We start from the raw sequence: 20,212 nt of genomic DNA, 5'->3' as shown, positions 1-20,212 counted from the left end.
TCATACTGGAAAACAATTTCGATAAGAACATGACCGTTTAGTGCAGATTGAAGAAGAATTTGCTGTTTCTTTTTGTCCCGTCTTATAGCCATTCTGTAGACTTCCCTTCTTCCTTCATCATGTATATTCAGTACAGCTTAATATCATGCATACCGTATGGCTCGCTTTAACTACTCAGCATATCTATCAACCCAAAGGCTAATAGAATCCCGCTATGATCGGCGAATCTGGGATGGCAGCTCGATGCACATTTGCTCAAAATCTTTCTTTATTCAACGTGAGACTCCACGAGGGAACTCTAGTGATGTTTGCTCTCAACCTGTGCACGTTCCAGAAAGGCCGAAATTGTACTTACACTCACCGTTGATGAAGGCATGACATCATGCTTCTCCTTTCTCACAATGTGCACTGTTTTGACTGGGGATCTATCAAAGGACGAAATAGATCGAACACGTTAGAAGAGCAACACAAAAGATTTATCGCCACTAAATCGCCTCGCTATACGACACAATCAAGTCTTCTTCGACATATAAGTAGGCGGAGCGATACAAGATTTTCTCTCACAAGTCTCAACATGACACCTACTGTAGAACATTCAAACCACATTCAACATATCAACACCATGTTCAACTCCCAACTGCGAGATGAAGGAGCTAGCCTCTTGACAAGAATAGCTTCCAATTCAAATATGTCTTTAGCAGAACAAAACCAGTTCATCAACAGCGTGGGAGAGATTTCAAAATACGGAAATACGAAATTTAGTGAAAATGATAAATCATATTTCATTTCTAAAATCACTGAAAAATGGGATACTGAGAAATTCGGTGAAATCCCTGATACTTTGAGTAATACGAATTACGATGAGAATAAAATCAGTCAAGATGCTATAAATTTAGTAAATAGCGTTGAGAGTATTTTCGAACAATTCGGTAATAAACTTTCGATGAGTAAGATTAATGATTCTGAAAATGGTAAATTGAAAGAAGATTTGTCAAATTGGTTTACTAAAGCTTGTATTGATCAATTTGGAGACACCGACTATTCCGTAAGTGGATCAATCACGATATTTCTTCCGGTAATATTGATCAGATGTGTAGTCTCGTTCTGTTGATGGATCAAACTGTGATGGATATCCATTCGGAGATATTAGACAGGTGAGTGATGTTTGTTCCCCGAAGACAAGTCCCTTCAAAGAAAAAGCTGACACTCATGCAATGCAGAGCGAATCAGACGGCAGTGACAGTTTTCTTTCCTCTACTTCGAGCAACTCGAACAAGGTCTATAATGGAGGCTCATCTTCAGGCTTCACTGGTCGCTTAGACTCATACATTACACCATCCACCGTAGTGGCCGTGGCCGCTTAGACCCGCCATTTTTGCAGTAGGATACGATGGCATTTCCAATTTCCTCCCACAAGTTCATATCACACTTCTTTAATCATTATTGCATACGTATGTATATTCGTTACCCTCTAATCTTCTCTAAACCTTTCAATCTTCTTTCAACTTCCTCTTTCAACACTTTGACTTTTTGCTGTACATTCTTTTCTTCTTTTTCATCTCCTTCCTCCGAAGCCGCAATGACCCTGTCTATAAGGTTATATGGAATATATGCAGAATCAGATTTACCAGATGGGAGTAATTCAGGAGGTGTAGCCTATAATCATGACCAACAATCAGCCCTATTGAAAATCATAAAACGGAGAATATATAACTCACTTTTCTAATCATTTCTATTGTCCAGCCTATAGCTTCTTCTACCCAACCATGTTTCAATGCTTTATTGATCCATGATTCGGGATCACGTTCCATTTCCCAGGTTACCAACCAAACAGGCATTTGCCATTTCTGCTTTTTATCCTTATTCATTTCAAACAAGGTATCAGCAACAGCTTGTCGATATTTCCAATTCGTTTTAGCTGAATCATGACGCGTAAGGGCTGATTGAAGGTATTTTATAGATAATGCTGAAGGTGACCCCCGAAGTCGAGCTGTGACAGGGGAAGATTGAAGGAAAGTTGCAGCGGAGAAATCACTATGCAGACACAGTTAGCTCGATGCGTCTTGACACGATGGATGAATATTTGAGACTCACCCATTATGCTCTGATAGACGAGATAATTCAATACATCGCGCTGCAAGGGCTTGGAATAGATCCGTCATGTCAACTTGCAGAGCGGCTGCTGATGATTGCGCGATGTCAAACATTCCCCGCTGTATGAATAGACCAACCACTTCTTGAGGAGAGACAGTTACACCTGGTACACAAATAATGTTAAGAAACTACAACTTCTTTGGTATGCTTTATCAACACTTACCATGTTCGTGCATATCTGGTATATGACTCGATAATCTCAATTGAGATAGTACGAGTGTATACTCCATCTCAATATCCGCCAACGAGATTATATCGATTGGTCGTTTATCTTTGGCAAATTCTTCCTCTGGAATATAACTTGACACCTTTCTTCGTTTTATACCCTATAATACGGGCTCAGTTTATCCCAGGTACCGATAGCATGTCCAAAAATACAACTCACGCGTAAAGCTTTACTAGGCGCACCAGGTACAGACACCCATGCATTTCGCTTATCCACAAGTGCGAGAGCGTTAATAGCTGCTAAATAACTCCTGGCTTGCATAGCTGACTGTTCAAATGCAGGGAATTTCGAACTGCTTCCTTCGGCGAGTCTTCGGCCTTGCAAATACATGATTTCACCAGCTATGTCATACCAGTCAGCTAGAATCATATGGTGTTGGCAGGGTGAAGTTGACATACCACTTCTATAATCTCCCCTAGCGATATGCCACGAGTATAATACTTTGTAATAATTAGGGAATCTGAGCGGGTCGGAATTACGAGCCTTGAATCGTAACATCTCTTCTACATCTTTCTGGAAACCGATGAATCCAAGTGAATTCAGACGACCAACTTCGTTGTTTTCGCACATTACCGATATCAGTTGGCCCAGGAAATCTCGTCTCCTATCATCGTGTATCGTTATAGTTAGCGATATATAGCAGTCCGTGGTCAGCATAATGATCCAACTTACAAGTCCAAGAATGGTAGACTGGTCAGAGTCGAATAAGCATCTTCGTATCTGCCCAAAGCGATGCTTCCAAGGAAGACCTTCGTCCATAGGTCTTTCGTCATTGCGACATCCCCCTTGTTGGATTGAATAGCAAGTTGACCGAAATATACGACGGGCTGATCTGCACCTTGATCGTCGAATACACGGCATATATGTCTATAGTATTCGCTTAATCCGTTGGAACCATTGGTCGATGAAAGTATAGCTGAAAGTGATCCATCTACATAATACATTGTCAGTAAGATACGATGGGAGAGGGGAAAAGCGGACACGCGAATGGCAGGATGTCTCACCTTTACAACCTGCAGCAGCTTTTTCCAGGAATTTGACTGCCTCTTCAACCATTCCACACTCTAGGTACGCTCTTCCTTTTACATAAGATATGCCAGCGGAAAGAGGGTACATATCCGTGAAAGCGCCAGCAAGCTGAGCGTGTCCATCAACCAGTATTTTGTAAGATAGGTCTAAATCAGGATTTCGGGCTCCTATATCCGTTTGGCCCGATTCTATTACTTGTAGGTCCGAAACGAATGAAGAGGCGACTTGGAGATATTCGTTGATGGAGCCATTCGAAACTGGTTGTGGGGTTTGTCTGGCAATTAAAGAATGTATTAAAGAATAACCTAGATCAAAACTATCCGAATCCAACCCTGAATCGTCCTCTCCTTCCCTCATACGTAGACTACCTAGGCCTTCAGCTAAAACGTCATCACCACCATTGGTCTTTCTCTTGCTAGATTTTTTGACCTTACTTCGTTCTCTAGCTTCTTCACCAGTCTGATCCGATACCCATTTGAGTACCTTATATCGATGAAAGATCACCAAGGCTCGCGCGAGGATCTCGATCAACTCTTCTCCTTCGTCATCTTCATAAGAGGAATCACGCGACTCGAATGTGTGGAAGAAGGTCACAAGAAGAACGCTTTGTGCGAGGGAGTATCGAGCTTCAATTATAGAAGAGATGGCCGATGTCAAGAGGGCATTTCCTGAACCTGACCAGCTGAGCTCAGCATTCTGAGCGGATGGCGAAGGATACACTGATTCTTCAAGGATCTTTAGAGACTCGTCCAGAGCGCGACTAACAGAAGCGCTTTCAGATAAGATGCGCCTGACGGATGATCGATCTTCTTCGCTAAGTAACCCTTCGACCTGATCATCCCAGATTGCTCCAGCGATGACCTCTGACGGTTCATGAGTGATAGAAGCCAGACGGTCGCCAGTGACGTTGACGAAGTCGTCAAGGGCTGTGCCCGTGTTGTCTGTGGCATCTTGACCTTTCAGGATATTGCTTATATATGAGCCCGACATAGATATAGCAATAGCTGATGCTCTCGCCTTTGGTGGAGCAAGGGCGGGATAGAATCTTCGTAAAGCACCTTCAGATAAGTGTAAGAATTGGTTGGGGTCGATATTGGACTTTCCAAGTCGATCAACAAGAGCTGCTGTATCGTTTGGTATCGGTGTTGAAAAGCCTTCTCGTGTAAGGATGAATATATCCTTCTCCACTACCGCCGTGCCAATCGGCCATCGAGCTTGTTTATCAAGCTCTCGAACGTTAGACCAAACTCCAAGCCAGTCGACTTTCAGCTTGTTCCTAAAAGCATCCACGACCGGTGCACCAGTTTGAGGGCTATATTCCATTTCAATTTGGCTACCAACCACTCCGCCAAATCGCTTCGACAGGGAAGCGAAAGAATTAGCAGTTTGCTGTGCTTGGTTTTTTCGGGAAAGCTGATGTATGTAGTCCTCTAAAGCTGTAGTGAGGGTTAAGATGGAAAAGCGACCGGGATGGAAGAGATGTTGTATGAATGCCGCTGGTATATCACCATTATCTTCGGGATCTGCAAGGTTTGGTGGATCTGAGCTAAGGATGTTGTCGAAGTAGGCCGCGTCAAAGCTTTCTACGCTTGTTGGAGAGGATACTTGTTGCCATTCCGACATGAGAATAGCATCATTTGTTTTAATGTATGTTGCGAATTGTAGTACATCGTCGAGGGCTATAGTTTCGCAGTATGTAAAACCTTTCTTGTCCCATGTTGCCCATAATCTCCATCCATTATCTATTCCTTCTGTTTTCACGGGCGGTAGGATTTCGAATCCCCTCAATTCAGCACCAGCTGAAACAATCGAACAGGCTTTTTCTCCTGCATGAGCCAAATCGCTTACGCTATGACTTGATATAGCCGCTCTGTAAATTGAGAACGAACCAGCGGAAGATGAGCTGTACGGGGTAGATGCAAAGGCGATAACGATGTGGGAATATCGAGACGCTGAAGAAGGATGAGGAATGACGCGAAGCATATTGACGGAACCGTTCTCAGTGACAGACGAGCTTGATCCTTCTTGTGAACCCCGCACGACTAAGTCTTGCGATGTTGACCGCACATCCATGGTTCGGAGACAAGCACCAGTCGAAGCGTTCCATGTCCGTAATTTACGATCTCTGGACAGTGTATATAAGACAGGGATGTGGTCATTTTTCTGATATTCCGCAAACGAGATGATTTGTTCATCGGTGTTAGCTGAGCGAGAGAAGAGGGAAGGTAATCGAAGTCGGGAGGTTGCTCGGTGATGCGTCGCAGACCAATGACCAGAATCTGAAATAGCTCAGTCAGATCATCGACTGCATGAATCAATTTGGAATTGACTTACCAGGCGTCCAATATCCATTTCTAGTAACTCTGATTATCCCGCCATCACCTCCTCCTAGAATTATGGTATTCTCATCAAGTGCAGTCCAAGCACTTATTCCACTACAAGAGACTATGACATCTTCAGGAATTTCCCACTCTTCATACCAATCATCATTTCCTTTCGTGGTGAATACGAATCTATCCTCAGTACCAGGTCGGAATGTACCAAGAGGGAAATTCAGTCGGTATACGATATTCGCTTGAGAAACGACTGTCACGAAAAGTCTTTTATCCCTTTTAGAAACAAGTATACCACCTTGAGCTAATGGTCTAAGTTGTTCGGGAAAGAATATTCTGATAATTTCTGATCCATCCAGTCCACGAGGTCTTACTTTGCTAATTGTTGAATTTAGCGAGCGCAATTCCAAGACATGCCCATTGTATATACTTCTAGCTAAGAGATTGCTTGATTGATGGTGTATCGTTGAAATAGCGTGATCAGGGTGTAGTGGTTCGGCGTAATCTTCATCAGTCAGTGGAACCGCTTGATCTGAGTGTATTCTGAGTTCTGGTATAGCATTGGGTATCGAAGGAGGAGGAGGAAGGTGTGCGTGAATGAGATGATGGGGTATATATGTGCTGGGCATGGTGGAAGGTTCAGGATTGGGAGGGGGTCGTCACAATTCAAACAGCGACGAACACTTCGCTGGGGAGCAGCAGGATGACTTGAACCCAGAGAGGTTGACCCAGCAATCTATGTAAAGGTCAGAGCTATCTGTAAGATGAATGATTATCGTTTTGATGTATAATAAAGTGCACCCAAGTTACTAATGAAATTGAATTTTGAAAGATCATACTTCAACCGCGTTTCGGCATCATTCCTGGATTGCAAAAACATGACAATTCAACAAACTTCTCTTTCATTTTGCTTCATTTCCGCCTTTATCCTCATCTGTGACACTGTCTATTGAACACCCTATCAACTTCGAGATTCAGATACATCCACAAGCTAGATATCAAAATATACAAGATGGATCCACGTCGGCGAAACAATCATGCTCGTCCTCCAGCTCCAAGCCCGTCTGCAATTCCTCCTCCACCAAACTCATATTCTTCTCCAAGTAACGCTCAATATGGTTCTATACCTGTACAAGATCCTCGTCAAACTCAACAGACATATAGTACACCAACTATTCAAGCTCAACAATCTTTTCCAACTTTTCCGCCCAATCAATCGATACCACCGTTTCCTCAGGGCAATTTAGGAAGTTCAGCTCCTCCTTTTCCTCCTTCTCCGCCTATCGCTGTATCTGGATCAGGAGGCTCAGATCCTAGAATGAGACCACAAGATCCAAGAAATCGTTATAGACCACAACAAATATCTACACCAACTCCACCAAATACTTCATTTCCTACTCCTCCTATTCCTGCAAATTCACCTATACCCCCTACTCCTCATTCAGGCGATATCAAGCCAAATGGGGTCGCATCGGTAGCTACAGATGGGGAATTGCAGAATGGTGGAGAGACATATAAAGGTAAAAGAAGGCCTCTCTTTTGTGTCGTATGCGCAAGTAATAATGTGAGTCGGTTTTTGAGTTGATAAATATGTTGAATAAAAACAAGCTGATGTAATTTTTTAAATAGAATCGATCAATGGAAGCTCATATGGTTCTTAAGTAAATTTTAAATTCATTTAAATAAAAAAAAAAAAATCGAGGTAAGAAAAAGTTGAAATAGGCTAATTTACTATTAAATAGTAAAAATTCATTTAAAGTAATATCAGCAGGAACAGGATCAGCAGTACGTTTACCTGGACCTTCAATTGATAAACCAAATGTATATAAATTTGGTACACCATATGATGAAATTTATAAAGATTTAGAATCCAAAAATTTAAATTTATATTCAAAAAATGGAATTTTAAAAATGTTAGATAGAAATAGAAAAGTTAAAAAATCACCTGAAAAATGGCAAGAATTAAAAAATGTTAATGCAGATATAGTTATTACATGTGAAGAAAGATGTTATGATGCTGTTTGTGATGGTTAGTTTTTTATTTCTAATTTTTTTTTTTGAAAATAAATTCAATCTTACTTTATTTATAAATTCAATCTTACTTTATTTATAAATTAAATAAATTTATTGGAATTGAAAAAAAAAAGATAATAATTCTTTCTCAATTTAATGAATTATTTTATTAACTTAATTGAATTTTTTTTTAGATCTTTTAACTAGAGGAGGTGAATTTAATAAACCAATACATATTATAAATTTTGAAATTAAAGATAATCCTGAAGAAGCTTTTATAGCTGGTCAATCAATTTTAGAATTAGCTAAATCTGTGAGTTTTTTTGTTTTTCAAATCTTTATTCTCCAATGCTAATTTTATACTTGATCATAGATTGAAGCTGCAAATGATATAGATTCAGAGATAGATGAGATTTTATTAGCACATGCTGATAAACATCCTCATGTTCTTTTACATACCGTTGCATTCTATTAATCAGTTTTCAGTATTTGTACAATAAATGAACATGTAAAAATGTTATATGCGTTACTTCATTTGAAATACAAGTCACGCGAAAGGTTTTTGCTGTTGTAACTCATTGGATTTGTACTTGACTTCATATTTGCACACCTTGATAATTAAAGTTATTATATATACATTGAGTTACGATTATTTATTGATTATTATATTAAATGAACAACAGTTGAAGTTTACCAAAAATAGATTAAAATAGATTTTTTTGATTAGATATGTCTTGCCAGGTTGAATGGCACCAGAAGTAAAAGGTGAGTGAAGAAGATTAGGAAGATTTTAAGGTAAGAAGAGAATTGGGGAATGTAGGAGATTTAGGTGATTTAAAGGACTGGTGCAGTAGTAGTTTTCAGACCTTCTTTATCGGCTTTACCATGATGAGCGATTTGATTACCCTCAACATCTGATACGGTATCTTTAAGACCCATTCTAATTGACAGGAAGATATTAGCAAACATCCATTTATTCGAATTTCAAGTATATAGTGAACTCACGATGAAGTATCAAAACCGTTTGCCTCGAGGTATTCTCTGAATAAAATATCCTCATTGTGCATAGCATCAGGTTTGATATTAGGGATAAAGATCAAAGTGATCAAAGCTGAAGCTACAGCTAACCCACTTCCAAGCCAGAAGATACCAGTATTGTTTCCGTAAGAACCTGGAGGCCTGTAAATCAAAAACCAAAGCGGATCAGAACCTCCTCATGAAAAAGGGTCACACAAAAGATTGTCTAACTTACCCAAACGATGCTTGGATTTGAGGGAATGTGTAAGTACCGATGAATGCTCCTATCTTACCAACAGCAGCTGCGATACCGTATAATTGACCTCTGGCAGCAGTAGGTCCTATAGCTTTGGAAGCCAAAAGACCGAGACAGTCTGAAGCAAACAAGTTAGCATTTCACGGTAGATGATCCGCTGAGGTCTGCTTGCACGACTCACTTCCAGGACCCAATTCTCCGAAACCTAAGAATACTCCGTAGAGAATAGCGAAACCAGCAATTCTTCCGGGCTCAGTCAACCTGCAGTTTGGAAGATAGTGAGCAATTGCAAGACAAAGCGTTTTCAAGCTGAACTTACAAGTTATAAGTTCCGGATAGGATGAATCCCACTAAGGCCTGACAGCAGAGACCAAAGATCATACAATATTTAGGACCGAACCAGTCAACAACAAAAGCACCAATGAGGGTACCGGGCTGAAATTTTAGCACATCAGGATTTGACACATCTTACGAGCTCGATCTTCTGCACTTACGACGTAGAAGAAGTTGATGAGACAACCCCATCCGATAGAGGTGTAAAGAGTACCGTTTGGATCGGCGACATCGGTAATTGGCGTAGCGTACAGTCCGAAGGGGTATGTAATCCAGTCATACAAGAACCACTGTAAAGATAGTGCACATTTAGACTTTTGTTGAAAGGTATCTCAAATGAATGACTTACAGTAGCCGATACAGCGGCGAGTTTGACCCAGCTGAGGCAAGGTTAGCGGAGTTGTAAGGGTGAAAAAAAGACTGTAAACACTCACTATCTCTTGATGATCAACCAGTATCTATTGAGTTTGATACGGATTGTCAGTCTGACTGAATCATATATTGTATTTTAGAAGAACTCACGGGATTTTTGTGTTCTTCATGGAATGTTTCGCGTAAGCTTCGGGTTCTCGCATTTTCAATCGAAAATAGAACAAAAACAAAGGTGGAACAACTCCAAGTCCTAATGTCAATCTCCAAACGGCATTGAGGTGGTTCATACCGAAGATCCAAAGACAGACAAGGCAGACGAAGTATGCTATAAAACCTCAATCATCAACGACATCCTTCCGAAGATCATCCCTAGGGAATATAACGAACAGATGACGAAAGCGAAATCAATCATGGTATTGGTAGCTATATAGGTAAACAAATTAGTCAAGTGCAAATTTGGTAGCATACATAGAGCCTTACCTAGAACGAAAAGTCTTTGTTGAGACTTTTTCGGGATATCAGGATCCTCCGTATTCTCAGCAGCAGCTACTGATCCAGTGGGGTATTCTCCTCCAATTCCAACACCAACCAAGAATCGATAAGCTCTATATATGTCAAGGAAGGAGGATTTAGCCTTTATCAGCGAATCATCTCTTTATTTGTAACTACGTAAAGAGAACTCACAATAAAGCATTTATAGTTCCTTGTGGACCTGGACCCTTAGAAGCAGCTTGTAAAGCCGAAAAGACAAAGACGATACCAGTACAAAGTAACATTCCGAACTATGGTGTTTTAATATTGTCAGAAAAAAAAAAGAGAGAGTAAGACATGGAGGATGAAAAAAGACAATTACCTTTCTACCTATTTTATCTGAAATCCAACCAAAAGATAATTGACCAACAATTATACCTGCAAAAGCAATTGCAGGTAATAATTTGGCATTAACAGGTCGATTTTTGAATGTTTCTGGATAAATATAAGTTTTAATAATTGTTCCAGCTGGACCAATTGATGCATTTGCGTAACTTTTTTGAGATTTCATCAGCTCAGAAAATTGAAATCCATGATAGCAGTATTCAATGATAGCTAAGAGACGGTCCAACTTACCCATCGGAGAAGAGCGAAGCACCCTTTGATTAATCAAAAGAAACAAAAAGTTAGCCCTGGACTTCCACAAATTGTATGAAATTGTCTGATTGAGGTTTAACGAAACAGTCAAATACTCACAGCTGCGAAGATACTAGTAGGTAAATGTAAAATTAGCTTTCGTTTATTCCTTCTTGTAAGATATTAAATGAACGATTTAGAAAATCCATGACTCACGCTCCTTTCTTACTTAAACCCATCTTCCTTTCCAGGACATTTGAATCTTTCGGATCATCACCTGTTTTAGGTTCAAGATCGACATCTTTCTTAGACCAAGGAAGTCGCATTGTATTTGTATATTCTTACTGAATCTTGAAATCTGTAATTCAGCGCGAAGGTAGATTTCCTATACTGAAATGACTAAGAATCAAGTTGAATACACTTGAATCTCAAATGAAGAAATGATCAAATGCAACGAATGATTAATTGAATTAAATTCAATCCAAGACTAAATAATCAATGTATTAATTGATCTGATATCTTTTTTTTTTATTTCTCTTTCTTCACAAGGAATGCAATTAAATGGGATCATGCGGAACAGACAGGATCATAGGATATCTATATCAACTGATTGTTTCTTGTTCAGGAAATTAGGGATTTTATTTTGGTTCCTTATCATATACTAGTATACCCGTACTATGGCTATGAGTAGGGGATTAGAGAAACACACCACGGGGTCATACTATGTATAGATGCTTAAATCTTATCACATGAAACCCTGACATTTATTTATTTATGGATATTTCGGCATTGGCACCACTCATTTTAAATTCCGAAGTTATTTCGGGAATCAACGTGTTTCAATTCTTAAATCCTGCATTCCTCATTCGCTCCAAATTGCATTTAATCTCACCGACCTAATTCACTGAATGCATAAAACATTCAGATATCACACCTCCCCGTGATGAACGTGATGTATAAACATGATTTTTGATTCATCCGATACGTCACAGACGTCGCTTATGAAAGAGATACCAGCTATTCATACTACTTCTCTCCTCAATCAGTAACGTGGTCGTTCGTCAAAACGTTTTCTATAGCGTTGCATCTCCGTCAGCAAATTGATGATTTCGTGAGTGACTCCAAGACTTACGGCTCATCGTAACGTGGAGCTCGATCGTCGTAACGAGGTCTCTCGTCCCTCCTTTCATACCCTCTTTCACTACGGTAAGAAGAATAATATCTGTATTGTCAGATATCGCGGTGGTGTGTTTATATGCAGTACACCGATCGGAGGAGACAGAACGAAGACGATAGATATAGAAGGAAGGCGAAACCGATCACTCAGTACACTGGGAGTATTTGACGACTTTGTCAGAGGGATCAATTTACTTACGCGTCTCTGGGTGCAGCATCTCTAGCATAATAATCGTCTCTCCTGTCTCTTGGATCATCCCTGTACGATCTTCTTTCCTCGTATCTTCTATCGTCATAACGTCTATCGTCGAATCTTCTATCATCGTATCTCCTTTCTCTGTCATCATCTAGGTTTCAAAAAAAAGAAAATCAACATTAAAATACGAATACAAGATCCACTTGAATTGTTGGCGATTCGCTTACATCTAGGTGGTCCTCTATCAGAGTATCGTGCATCGTATGATCTAGGCTGGTATGGCCTGTCGTAACTACCTCCGTAACTTCTAGGAGCGGTCTCAACTTTGACACCATGGTATCGACCAGGTGTAGGTGTTCTAGCTCGACCTCTTCTAGCCTACACATTTATACTTGCGCTGTCAGCTGCTGCATCACGGAAAACTGGCTTAAAACAGCTGACCTGAGCGACGGTAACGGTTTTGCCCTCGAGTTGTTGACCGTTGAGCTTTTCAATGGCAGTCAATGCATCCTCTGCAGTTTCGACCATCACGAAACCGAAACCTCTTGATTCCTCTACACATGTGTTCATACCATCAGAGTAAGATCATCTGACCAATGACGAGTGAGGTGCTTGATAACTTACGAGAATGGGGGTCAAGCATGATTTGCGCTTTTACAGGAGGCTATGGCAAGATAGGGTACGTCAGCCAAAACGCATCGTGGTACCCAGGTTGTATTACTCACTTTACCGAGGGCAGTAGCGAAGAAGTCCTTAAGTTTGGCTTCATCTATGCTTCTTTGTAAACCACTGACATGAAGATTGTTGCCTTGGTTTTGGGTAGCACCTCCTTCCTCAGCTCTATACAATTTGAACATCTTGTCATTCTCTGCTCTTGAAATTGGTATTCTCGAAATGCAAGCTTACCTTCCTCTTCCATCACCATTTGATTTAGCAGCTGGACTTCTGGATCTGTCTCTTCTTGGTGATCGATCACCATCATCTCGTCGAGGTGAACCTTCTCGGTCTCGTTGCCATACTAAGTTGGAAGTTGAGCGTTGTCAGTTGTTTTAGTCGGTTAGTTGTAACATTGCTGATTAAAATCGCAAGAAAAGGACAATAAATGATGAACCTAAGAAGCTGTAGATGGTGGTATAGATATGGAGAAGACTGAAAAGCTGATTCGCTTGGAAAGGTGTAGCGTAGAACCCAGGGTACAGGGAAAGCCAAAAAAAGAGCAGTTTACCGCATGGCGAAATGGGAGAAGATGACATTTGTATTTGGGAATCGACATGGAGACTCCGATTTCTTGGAGAGACATCAAGTCATAACACAGAAGCGGGGAAACAGCCTTATAGAGTGAATGAAGAAGGATCGTGATCTGTTGTCCTTGAAAATCTGGATTTGATTTTGACCATTCAATCGACAAAAGTCTTGTTTACTTATCCGGATGGCCGTAAAGCTGAGTGAAAGCTGAGACTGAAGCGAGAAGCGTGAAACATACCGTCGTTGGGGTCGGACATCGTGATGCGCGTTTTTGTTTTATTTGTTAAGGTGAAGTAAGGGTAAAAGGTGTTATTGATGAGTAAGAAGTAATAGATAGATGATGGAAAGGGTTGAATTCAAAATCAAAGGTATTACTGAGATGATAGGAAGAGCGTGTTATATGACGGGATTATTCGGAAATCTAACATTGTGGCATTTCTTCTAACCTCTGAAGCACTTGACAACTAGGATAGGTTGATAACCGGTGGAACCACACAAAAGATACAATGGAGCAGATATCGAACTTAAGCTTCTTCTCGTGCTAACGACAACTCTTCAGCTCGACAGTTCGACACAATCAATAATCATCCTCGAATGACTTGAACACTACCTGCGGCTTGATTAGATTTGAAGATGAGCGATAATTCGGCTCTAATGCCGGTCCTGTGGGCTTGCGTGTGGGTAACCTCTGTACCGAGATTGATGTGAAAGTTTACTGATCATTGTCCATTCACTAGCTCATCATGGTATTGTGAGCTTCTCAAGTCGATGTTCTTTCGACAAAGCTAACACTGCCTTCGATATTCAGATGGCTATCATCTTTCGGAGTTAAATTTCCCTGTAAATTCTTTAACGTGTATAACACCAGCTCATCCTCCTCCTTCTCGCTTACCGATATGTCTCGATCTCTATGCGACTCGATATAGTATAGTAACTGCTATTTTCACTATAGGAGGTTTAGTAGGAAGTTTAGGAAGTTCTTGGGTAGTAGAGAAAGAAGGTATAAAAGGTGGTTTATCATGGACTGGATATTTAAATCTAATTGGAGTATTAGGTATGAGTATAGCTCCTCACTGGTATTTACTAGCTTTAGGAAGGTTAGTTCAACTCAATACATCCTCCAAGAAGTTATATGTTGAAATTAAGGATGATTTATTTAGGTTCGTAGTCGGAATGGCATCTGGATTAGCAATTTGTCTAGTTCCTCCTTATTTATCAATTATATCTAAATCATCAGCCGAATTATCAAATAAATCAGGACAAATAGGAACAATGAATCAATTGGCTATCGTTTTGGGTATTTGTTCAGCTCAAATAGCTGGTCTACTTTTAACTGGAGAGGTTAGCTTAATTCTCTCTGACGTTGTTTGGTAATTGTATCAAGCTGACTTGAGGATTGGTATTGTATAGAAAGGAGATGTTCCAGGTAGTTGGAGATATGTGGTTGCCGTTTCAGGCTTTGTAGCTGCAATACAAATCATCACTTCCCACTCAATTTCTTCCCCAAATGACGAAACTCACCAAACGGAGACAACCGAGTCTACGACGTTATTCGATGAAGGACAAGGAGATTTAGAAGAAGGTGATTTACCAAGAGAAGGAATAACAAATGAAGGTCAGTCCGTCTTTCTATCACTAGATTGATCACCCATTTACTCATCAATACATTTCTCGCCGTATAGTAGCTTCACCGCTTTTATCTTCCTCATCACCCTCCAATAACTCCTCAAAACCAATCGAACAACTCAATTTACGTTCAATAATGGGTAATCCAACTTTAAGAGGTCCAGCAATTTTAGTAGCTATTTTTATGGCTATTCAACAATTATCAGGTGTAAATGCAGTTATGTTTTATTCAACTCCCGTTTTAAGACCTTTATTACCTACTTCTGCAGGTTTAGTTGGAGTTGGAATAACAATTGTAAATGCAATTATGACTTTACCTGCAATTTTTTTAATGGATGTGAGTTTTTTTTTTTTAGAAAAAATATTGAAATGATTTGTTAATTAATTATTTTTAAAAATTTTGATTTTTAAAAAAATATTAGAAATTAGGTAGAAAAAAATTACTTTTAATTTCAATAATCGGAATGTCAATTACAAGTACATTACTTGCAATTGGTTTAAATAATCAAAAACAAAATTTATCAGCTTTTTCAATTATTATTTTTATAGCTTTTTTTTCAATTGGTTTAGGTCCTGTACCATTTTTATTAATTTCCGAATTAGTACCTTCTCAAGTAAGTTTTAGATCTAAAAAAACACTTGAAGGAACTGATTAATATTATTATTTTTTTGGGTGTTTAAGGCAATTCCAGCTGTATCAAGTTTATCATTATCAATTAATTGGATAACTAATTTTTTTATTGCAATTTTATTTTTACCTTTACGTGATTTTTTATCTACACCTATTGATAAGAATGATCCTTTAAGTGATAGAAAAGGTGAAGGTAGAATTTTTTATGTTTTTACAGGAATTTTAATTTTTGGTAGTTTATTAGTATGGAAAGGACTTCGATCTGGAAAATAAATTTTATAAATGTATTGGAAAAAAAAGTAAATTAAAGGAAAATCAATGTATAATGTTAAAAAGTCCTATCGTATGTCGATGATTAGATTATTCGTTTTGTATTTGATCGACTTATGTATGTTCATCGTGTGAAATCTGGATTGACGTTGTTCCCGCTCACTTATCTGCGCATGAACACTCGGCAAATATAGTCATTTGACATGTTATATCGGGTTCTCATTCATGATTTATAATACAGTTTACTCTCAATTCTTCTTCGCCGGCCTATGACCACCATCCTTATAGAACGTTTTCTCTGATCCATAACGAATAGTTCTGGCCCAGACAAAATCTAAGCTACTTCAGCATGATGTTCTTTAAGAACTTCTTTAGCATGTTCTTTAGCAGATTCCGAAGTGTTGGGATTGTGTAAAGTACTGAGGTGCACCTTGTTTGTCAGCGGAACTAACAGCATAATTAAGGGAAATGAAGGTAAAAGTGGCAATAATTTTGAAACTATCTAGAAAAACCCACTCACGCTTTATATCCACCAATTACATGATGTTCATGTTTCTCACCTTCTTTGAGAACCTCTTTAGCGTGCTCTTTAGCTTCTGATGAAGTATTTGGATTATGTAAAGTTCTATGAACAACAATCAATATCTTTTTTCTTTTCCTCATGCTCAAGATACAAAGGTGACATACGCTTTATATCCTCCTAATACTCTATGTTGATGTTCTGAATCTTTTCCATCATAATGAGGACCCTCTTGATCAGAATGACCATTGTGAGAATCACCCACGTGATTTTCTGTCTTGATGGAAGCTTTGGTAGTTGAGTTGTCATTTGAGACATCTAAGCCGTGTTCAGCAAGCACCGAAGCTGCGTGAGCTTTAGCTTCGGGTGAAGTCTATGTGATTCGTCAGCTATAAAACGATAGAAATGATTACTCCACCGTAAGACGATTTGAATTTAATATTTACATTAGGATTATGAAGTGTACTATTCACCCAAAGTCAATCTCAGCTGAACTGAAATAGAAGAGGAAATCAAGAGACCAAGATAGACTCACGCTTTGAATCCACCTAATTGTCTATTTTCGTGTTCGTTTGACATATTGAGGTGATTTTATCGTTGCAATTAGGGAATTTTCTGAATGTTGTATATTTTAAAGGTGCTTTATGGTATCTGGTAAATGAGAAGAAAAAGAAAGGAAAAGGATTCCAACGACAACATTATTCTTATAACCATGCATGCTTACTTGGTTACCATCAGAGAAAATGATGTATGGTTGATTAGATAGACTGTTTAATGCTTGATGCTTAGTAGACATGACGTGTGTTGATGAATGATGACGAAATAGGTACCTTTGGTCGTACTCTTCAATCAACTAGCGTTTCAAATAAAGTCAAAAGGTCTGTGCTCGGCTGAGCTTGAGCTTGGGAGTGGACCTGATGACGACTCTTGATAATTATTTGATATGATACATGCATGAATTTATTCGTTATATTCTACAACTTTAAAAATCCGGATCAATAGTAAACTCAACCAAACGCAGTCAAACCACCTCCCCATCCACCTGCTCTACCTCCTTCCCTAGTCAATTTCTCAGCTTCAATCTTATTTGTAAGGAATTCTAATTGACTCGACATATTGTGTAATGCTATGTATCGTTCTCTCGAGCTTGTATTACTAATTACCCATCTATGATTAGCTAGATCTTATCGGTAAGGGGCGATACTGATGAGCCAGCTTACAATCTATCGAGTATTAATAGCCCGTTTACTTGATCTATCTTTCCTTTGATCTTACTGTCCAGTATAAGCGATACCACAAGTTCTTCAACATCGCTACGTGGTATATTGAGGGTCTGCGAAGTAGATGACTGCAATCAGCTTGTTTCTGTTTTCTTTGGAGGCAAGGAAGCTCACCTTGGCCAATGAATCCAACTCCATTCTAGTATACGGCTTGATGATATCAATTATATACTGTGTACGTAAAGATCGAAGTAAGTCATCGACAAAGTAATTGATGAAGGGATCTCCTGTTATCGTCGCTCGATTGGCTAGAGGATGTCATCAGCTAAGGTCAATACAAATTGTGAGCTGTAGAGTGCATGATCATGCTCACCTTTCAATATTTTCTCCGCTTCCTTCACATCCCTTCTTTGATATGCACTGACCAGACTGGTCATAGCTATGATTTGAGGGTCATTTTTGTATCTATCCGACGTTTCAGGTGAGCTTGAGGCACAGCGTGGACTGAGTGTGTGATAGAGCTTACGGTTTAGTTTCTTGCGAGTCAAAGGGGTTGATCTCACTACCCATCAACATGTATGTCAAGACTAGATACTTGAGTACCTGGATCCTTTGAACTGATCCCGACTCGTCGTACTGTCTGAATGATTCGAAGAGATCGGTGGAAGCTTTGGCCCAAGCCTCTGCACATTGTTCAGATCAATCAGAGGGCTTTTCTTCGCCGAAGCCAATTGACTCACTCTCCATCATCCACATTTTACCTCCACATTCCTTAATTGCACCCATAACTCTAGGATGCGGAATAGCGTTCTTGACTTGCATCGCGGCATTGTAGATTTCCTAACGCATATGAATGAGTTGCTTCGTCTGTTGACGGGCACAATACTCCACCTACCTTGAGCTTTCGGTTTTCTTTCAGATCGCTATACATCTGTATCTCGATTGCGTAAAGTTCGAGAACTGATGATTTTTGATAAGCTTTTCTCATCTGAGGGAGTCAAGCAGATAGCTTACGGAGTGATCCCTTTGACTGGTCATCTGACGAGCTAGATCCATTCGTAGGTGCACAAGTGTCGTGAAGCGATTTCAAAATCTGTTGCACCACGTGTAAGCTGAAACGATGCGGCGGGCTTAATCAATCATCAGCTTACAGGGGTCAATCTTTCGTATTCCTTTCTGTCCAGCCATAGTTTCGCCAACTTCAGATTGGATTTTGTGGACAGTCGCTATTGACTCAGGTTCAGCTGTTATGTCCGTGAATATGTCGCGATTGGCAGCTGTACTCACCTCGTTTTTCGCCTCTTCACATGCCACTCTTGTAGCTTCGTAGAACTCCTCAAGCGTATTTAAAGGTACTTTAGGTGACAATGCAGCATGCTGTACATACTATGTTAGCTGTACGATTCATGACTACTTGGATAAGTCCGCAGCTAACCTTTCCTTCTCCTCCAACGTAATCAAGGATATTATTTATCGATTTTTCGGCATAATTCCTTGTGACGCTCGTCTAAACAGGAAAAGTCAGCTTTTTCGGCACCAAACGCCAACGATCAGCTTACCTTCGTGTAACCTAATAGCTCTTTATAGGTCTCTATAGCTTTCTCAGGTCTATGTAAATGAAGGTAATTCATCTTGGTCATTTGCTTCAAAGCTTTGAATCCCCTGTCGTGATATGATGCGAGAACATTAGCATGTAATCTATTCTGGCATTATCTGCTTAGAGAGTAGAGTATCCATCGAATCATTTGAGCTTTGCAAAATACGATCACTCACCATTCCCCTTTCTCGGGCTGATCATCAACGATAGTCCTAAAGGCCTTCAAAGATCCTTCGGGATCATCTTCGTTCAAGGCTAAATTCGATTTATGAGTCAGCTGAGTGACCTGACCGTTACAAGAATCTAGGCTGAGCTCACATTTTGCTTTATAATATTGATTTTCTACATCCCCAGCACCATCCATAACTTCCTCGTCTTCATCGTCATCATAATCGAAATCATATTCCTAAAACGCAAGGATGAGCTGTTTGACGATGATCAAAGTCTGTCTAGTATCTCACCTCATCATCCACAGCATCCTGAGAGAGGCATCGTTTTAGCACTTGAATGATTGACTCATACGTCGCCATAGCTGACAAATACGATTTCTTTGTAGCAGTCAACTCACCTCCATCATGAATTCGTCGTCCGACATCTTGCTGAAGATCCTCCTTTTGAGCTCCTCCGAAACGGTAAACTGAATAGGAAGGGAAAGTTCCGCGAGTTGTTCTATTCGACTGCTCCGATAAGTGTAAGTGAATCCCTTCACTTTGATGACAAAATGCAAGGCAAGATCAATAAGAAACAGTTAACGTTGATGATGATGCAGATGGAGAAAATCAAGGTGAAGCGGGGTAACATTAAGGCACGCTCAAGTACAGAGTGAATAAAATGGAGGTAACAGATAACGAACAGTTGAATTAGCTCCGGCAAGGAGCTGGTTCGTTTATG

General features: G+C 39.7%; 8 protein-coding genes across 8 annotated transcripts; 3 read left to right on the top strand and 5 right to left on the bottom strand.

The window, feature by feature from the left end:
* Nucleotides 1-574: 574 nt before the first annotated feature.
* Nucleotides 575-1,364, top strand: I206_104608 (uncharacterized protein; the record flags this gene model as incomplete). The annotated part of the gene is made up of 3 exons (XM_019153907.1): nucleotides 575-1,045; nucleotides 1,098-1,154; nucleotides 1,221-1,364. 3 exons carry the CDS (start codon nucleotides 575-577, stop codon nucleotides 1,362-1,364), a joined length of 672 nt encoding a protein of 223 aa, XP_019012647.1.
* A 100-nt stretch (nucleotides 1,365-1,464) lies between these two features.
* On the bottom strand, nucleotides 1,465-6,371 carry I206_104607 (uncharacterized protein; the record flags this gene model as incomplete). The annotated part of the gene is made up of 9 exons (XM_019153906.1): nucleotides 1,465-1,656; nucleotides 1,719-2,034; nucleotides 2,095-2,257; nucleotides 2,318-2,480; nucleotides 2,540-2,721; nucleotides 2,779-2,984; nucleotides 3,053-3,311; nucleotides 3,385-5,688; nucleotides 5,744-6,371. The coding sequence occupies 9 exons, from the start codon at nucleotides 6,369-6,371 to the stop codon at nucleotides 1,465-1,467; spliced, it is 4,413 nt and encodes a 1,470-aa protein (XP_019012646.1).
* A 383-nt stretch (nucleotides 6,372-6,754) lies between these two features.
* On the top strand, nucleotides 6,755-8,230 carry I206_104606 (RNA polymerase II subunit A domain phosphatase SSU72; the record flags this gene model as incomplete). The annotated part of the gene is made up of 5 exons (XM_019153905.1): nucleotides 6,755-7,306; nucleotides 7,372-7,403; nucleotides 7,485-7,771; nucleotides 7,950-8,068; nucleotides 8,129-8,230. 5 exons carry the CDS (start codon nucleotides 6,755-6,757, stop codon nucleotides 8,228-8,230), a joined length of 1,092 nt encoding a protein of 363 aa, XP_019012645.1.
* Nucleotides 8,231-8,589: 359 nt separating this feature from the next.
* I206_104605 (uncharacterized protein) lies at nucleotides 8,590-11,166 on the bottom strand (the record flags this gene model as incomplete). Its single annotated transcript, XM_019153904.1, has 16 exons — nucleotides 8,590-8,695; nucleotides 8,761-8,934; nucleotides 9,008-9,146; nucleotides 9,210-9,289; nucleotides 9,348-9,463; nucleotides 9,523-9,651; nucleotides 9,711-9,741; nucleotides 9,796-9,819; nucleotides 9,884-10,058; nucleotides 10,121-10,156; nucleotides 10,214-10,338; nucleotides 10,418-10,515; nucleotides 10,587-10,758; nucleotides 10,841-10,863; nucleotides 10,961-10,973; nucleotides 11,057-11,166. 16 exons carry the CDS (start codon nucleotides 11,164-11,166, stop codon nucleotides 8,590-8,592), a joined length of 1,551 nt encoding a protein of 516 aa, XP_019012644.1.
* Nucleotides 11,167-11,968: 802 nt separating this feature from the next.
* I206_104604 (uncharacterized protein) lies at nucleotides 11,969-13,714 on the bottom strand (the record flags this gene model as incomplete). Its single annotated transcript, XM_019153903.2, has 8 exons — nucleotides 11,969-12,041; nucleotides 12,216-12,363; nucleotides 12,440-12,590; nucleotides 12,654-12,766; nucleotides 12,837-12,876; nucleotides 12,938-13,052; nucleotides 13,119-13,230; nucleotides 13,696-13,714. 8 exons carry the CDS (start codon nucleotides 13,712-13,714, stop codon nucleotides 11,969-11,971), a joined length of 771 nt encoding a protein of 256 aa, XP_019012643.2.
* Nucleotides 13,715-14,090: 376 nt separating this feature from the next.
* On the top strand, nucleotides 14,091-15,987 carry I206_104603 (uncharacterized protein; the record flags this gene model as incomplete). The annotated part of the gene is made up of 8 exons (XM_019153902.1): nucleotides 14,091-14,134; nucleotides 14,195-14,208; nucleotides 14,266-14,554; nucleotides 14,618-14,798; nucleotides 14,868-15,072; nucleotides 15,140-15,420; nucleotides 15,506-15,697; nucleotides 15,766-15,987. The coding sequence occupies 8 exons, from the start codon at nucleotides 14,091-14,093 to the stop codon at nucleotides 15,985-15,987; spliced, it is 1,428 nt and encodes a 475-aa protein (XP_019012642.1).
* A 331-nt stretch (nucleotides 15,988-16,318) lies between these two features.
* On the bottom strand, nucleotides 16,319-17,083 carry I206_104602 (uncharacterized protein; the record flags this gene model as incomplete). The annotated part of the gene is made up of 5 exons (XM_019153901.1): nucleotides 16,319-16,403; nucleotides 16,505-16,609; nucleotides 16,672-16,877; nucleotides 16,951-16,969; nucleotides 17,040-17,083. 5 exons carry the CDS (start codon nucleotides 17,081-17,083, stop codon nucleotides 16,319-16,321), a joined length of 459 nt encoding a protein of 152 aa, XP_019012641.1.
* Nucleotides 17,084-17,511: 428 nt separating this feature from the next.
* Nucleotides 17,512-19,916, bottom strand: I206_104601 (uncharacterized protein; the record flags this gene model as incomplete). Its single annotated transcript, XM_019153900.1, has 16 exons — nucleotides 17,512-17,659; nucleotides 17,725-17,837; nucleotides 17,899-18,032; nucleotides 18,098-18,189; nucleotides 18,251-18,407; nucleotides 18,465-18,564; nucleotides 18,620-18,684; nucleotides 18,739-18,817; nucleotides 18,876-18,950; nucleotides 19,012-19,101; nucleotides 19,160-19,231; nucleotides 19,284-19,386; nucleotides 19,498-19,576; nucleotides 19,640-19,727; nucleotides 19,783-19,800; nucleotides 19,890-19,916. 16 exons carry the CDS (start codon nucleotides 19,914-19,916, stop codon nucleotides 17,512-17,514), a joined length of 1,440 nt encoding a protein of 479 aa, XP_019012640.1.
* Nucleotides 19,917-20,212: the final 296 nt, after the last annotated feature.

The sequence above is a fragment of the Kwoniella pini genome, chromosome 6, assembly GCF_000512605.2.
Source record: "Kwoniella pini CBS 10737 chromosome 6, complete sequence".
In the NCBI taxonomy this organism is placed as follows: Eukaryota; Fungi; Basidiomycota; class Tremellomycetes; order Tremellales; family Cryptococcaceae; genus Kwoniella; species Kwoniella pini.
Note: the sequence above shows the minus strand (reverse complement) of the source record. Positions and strands in the feature narration are given on the sequence as shown.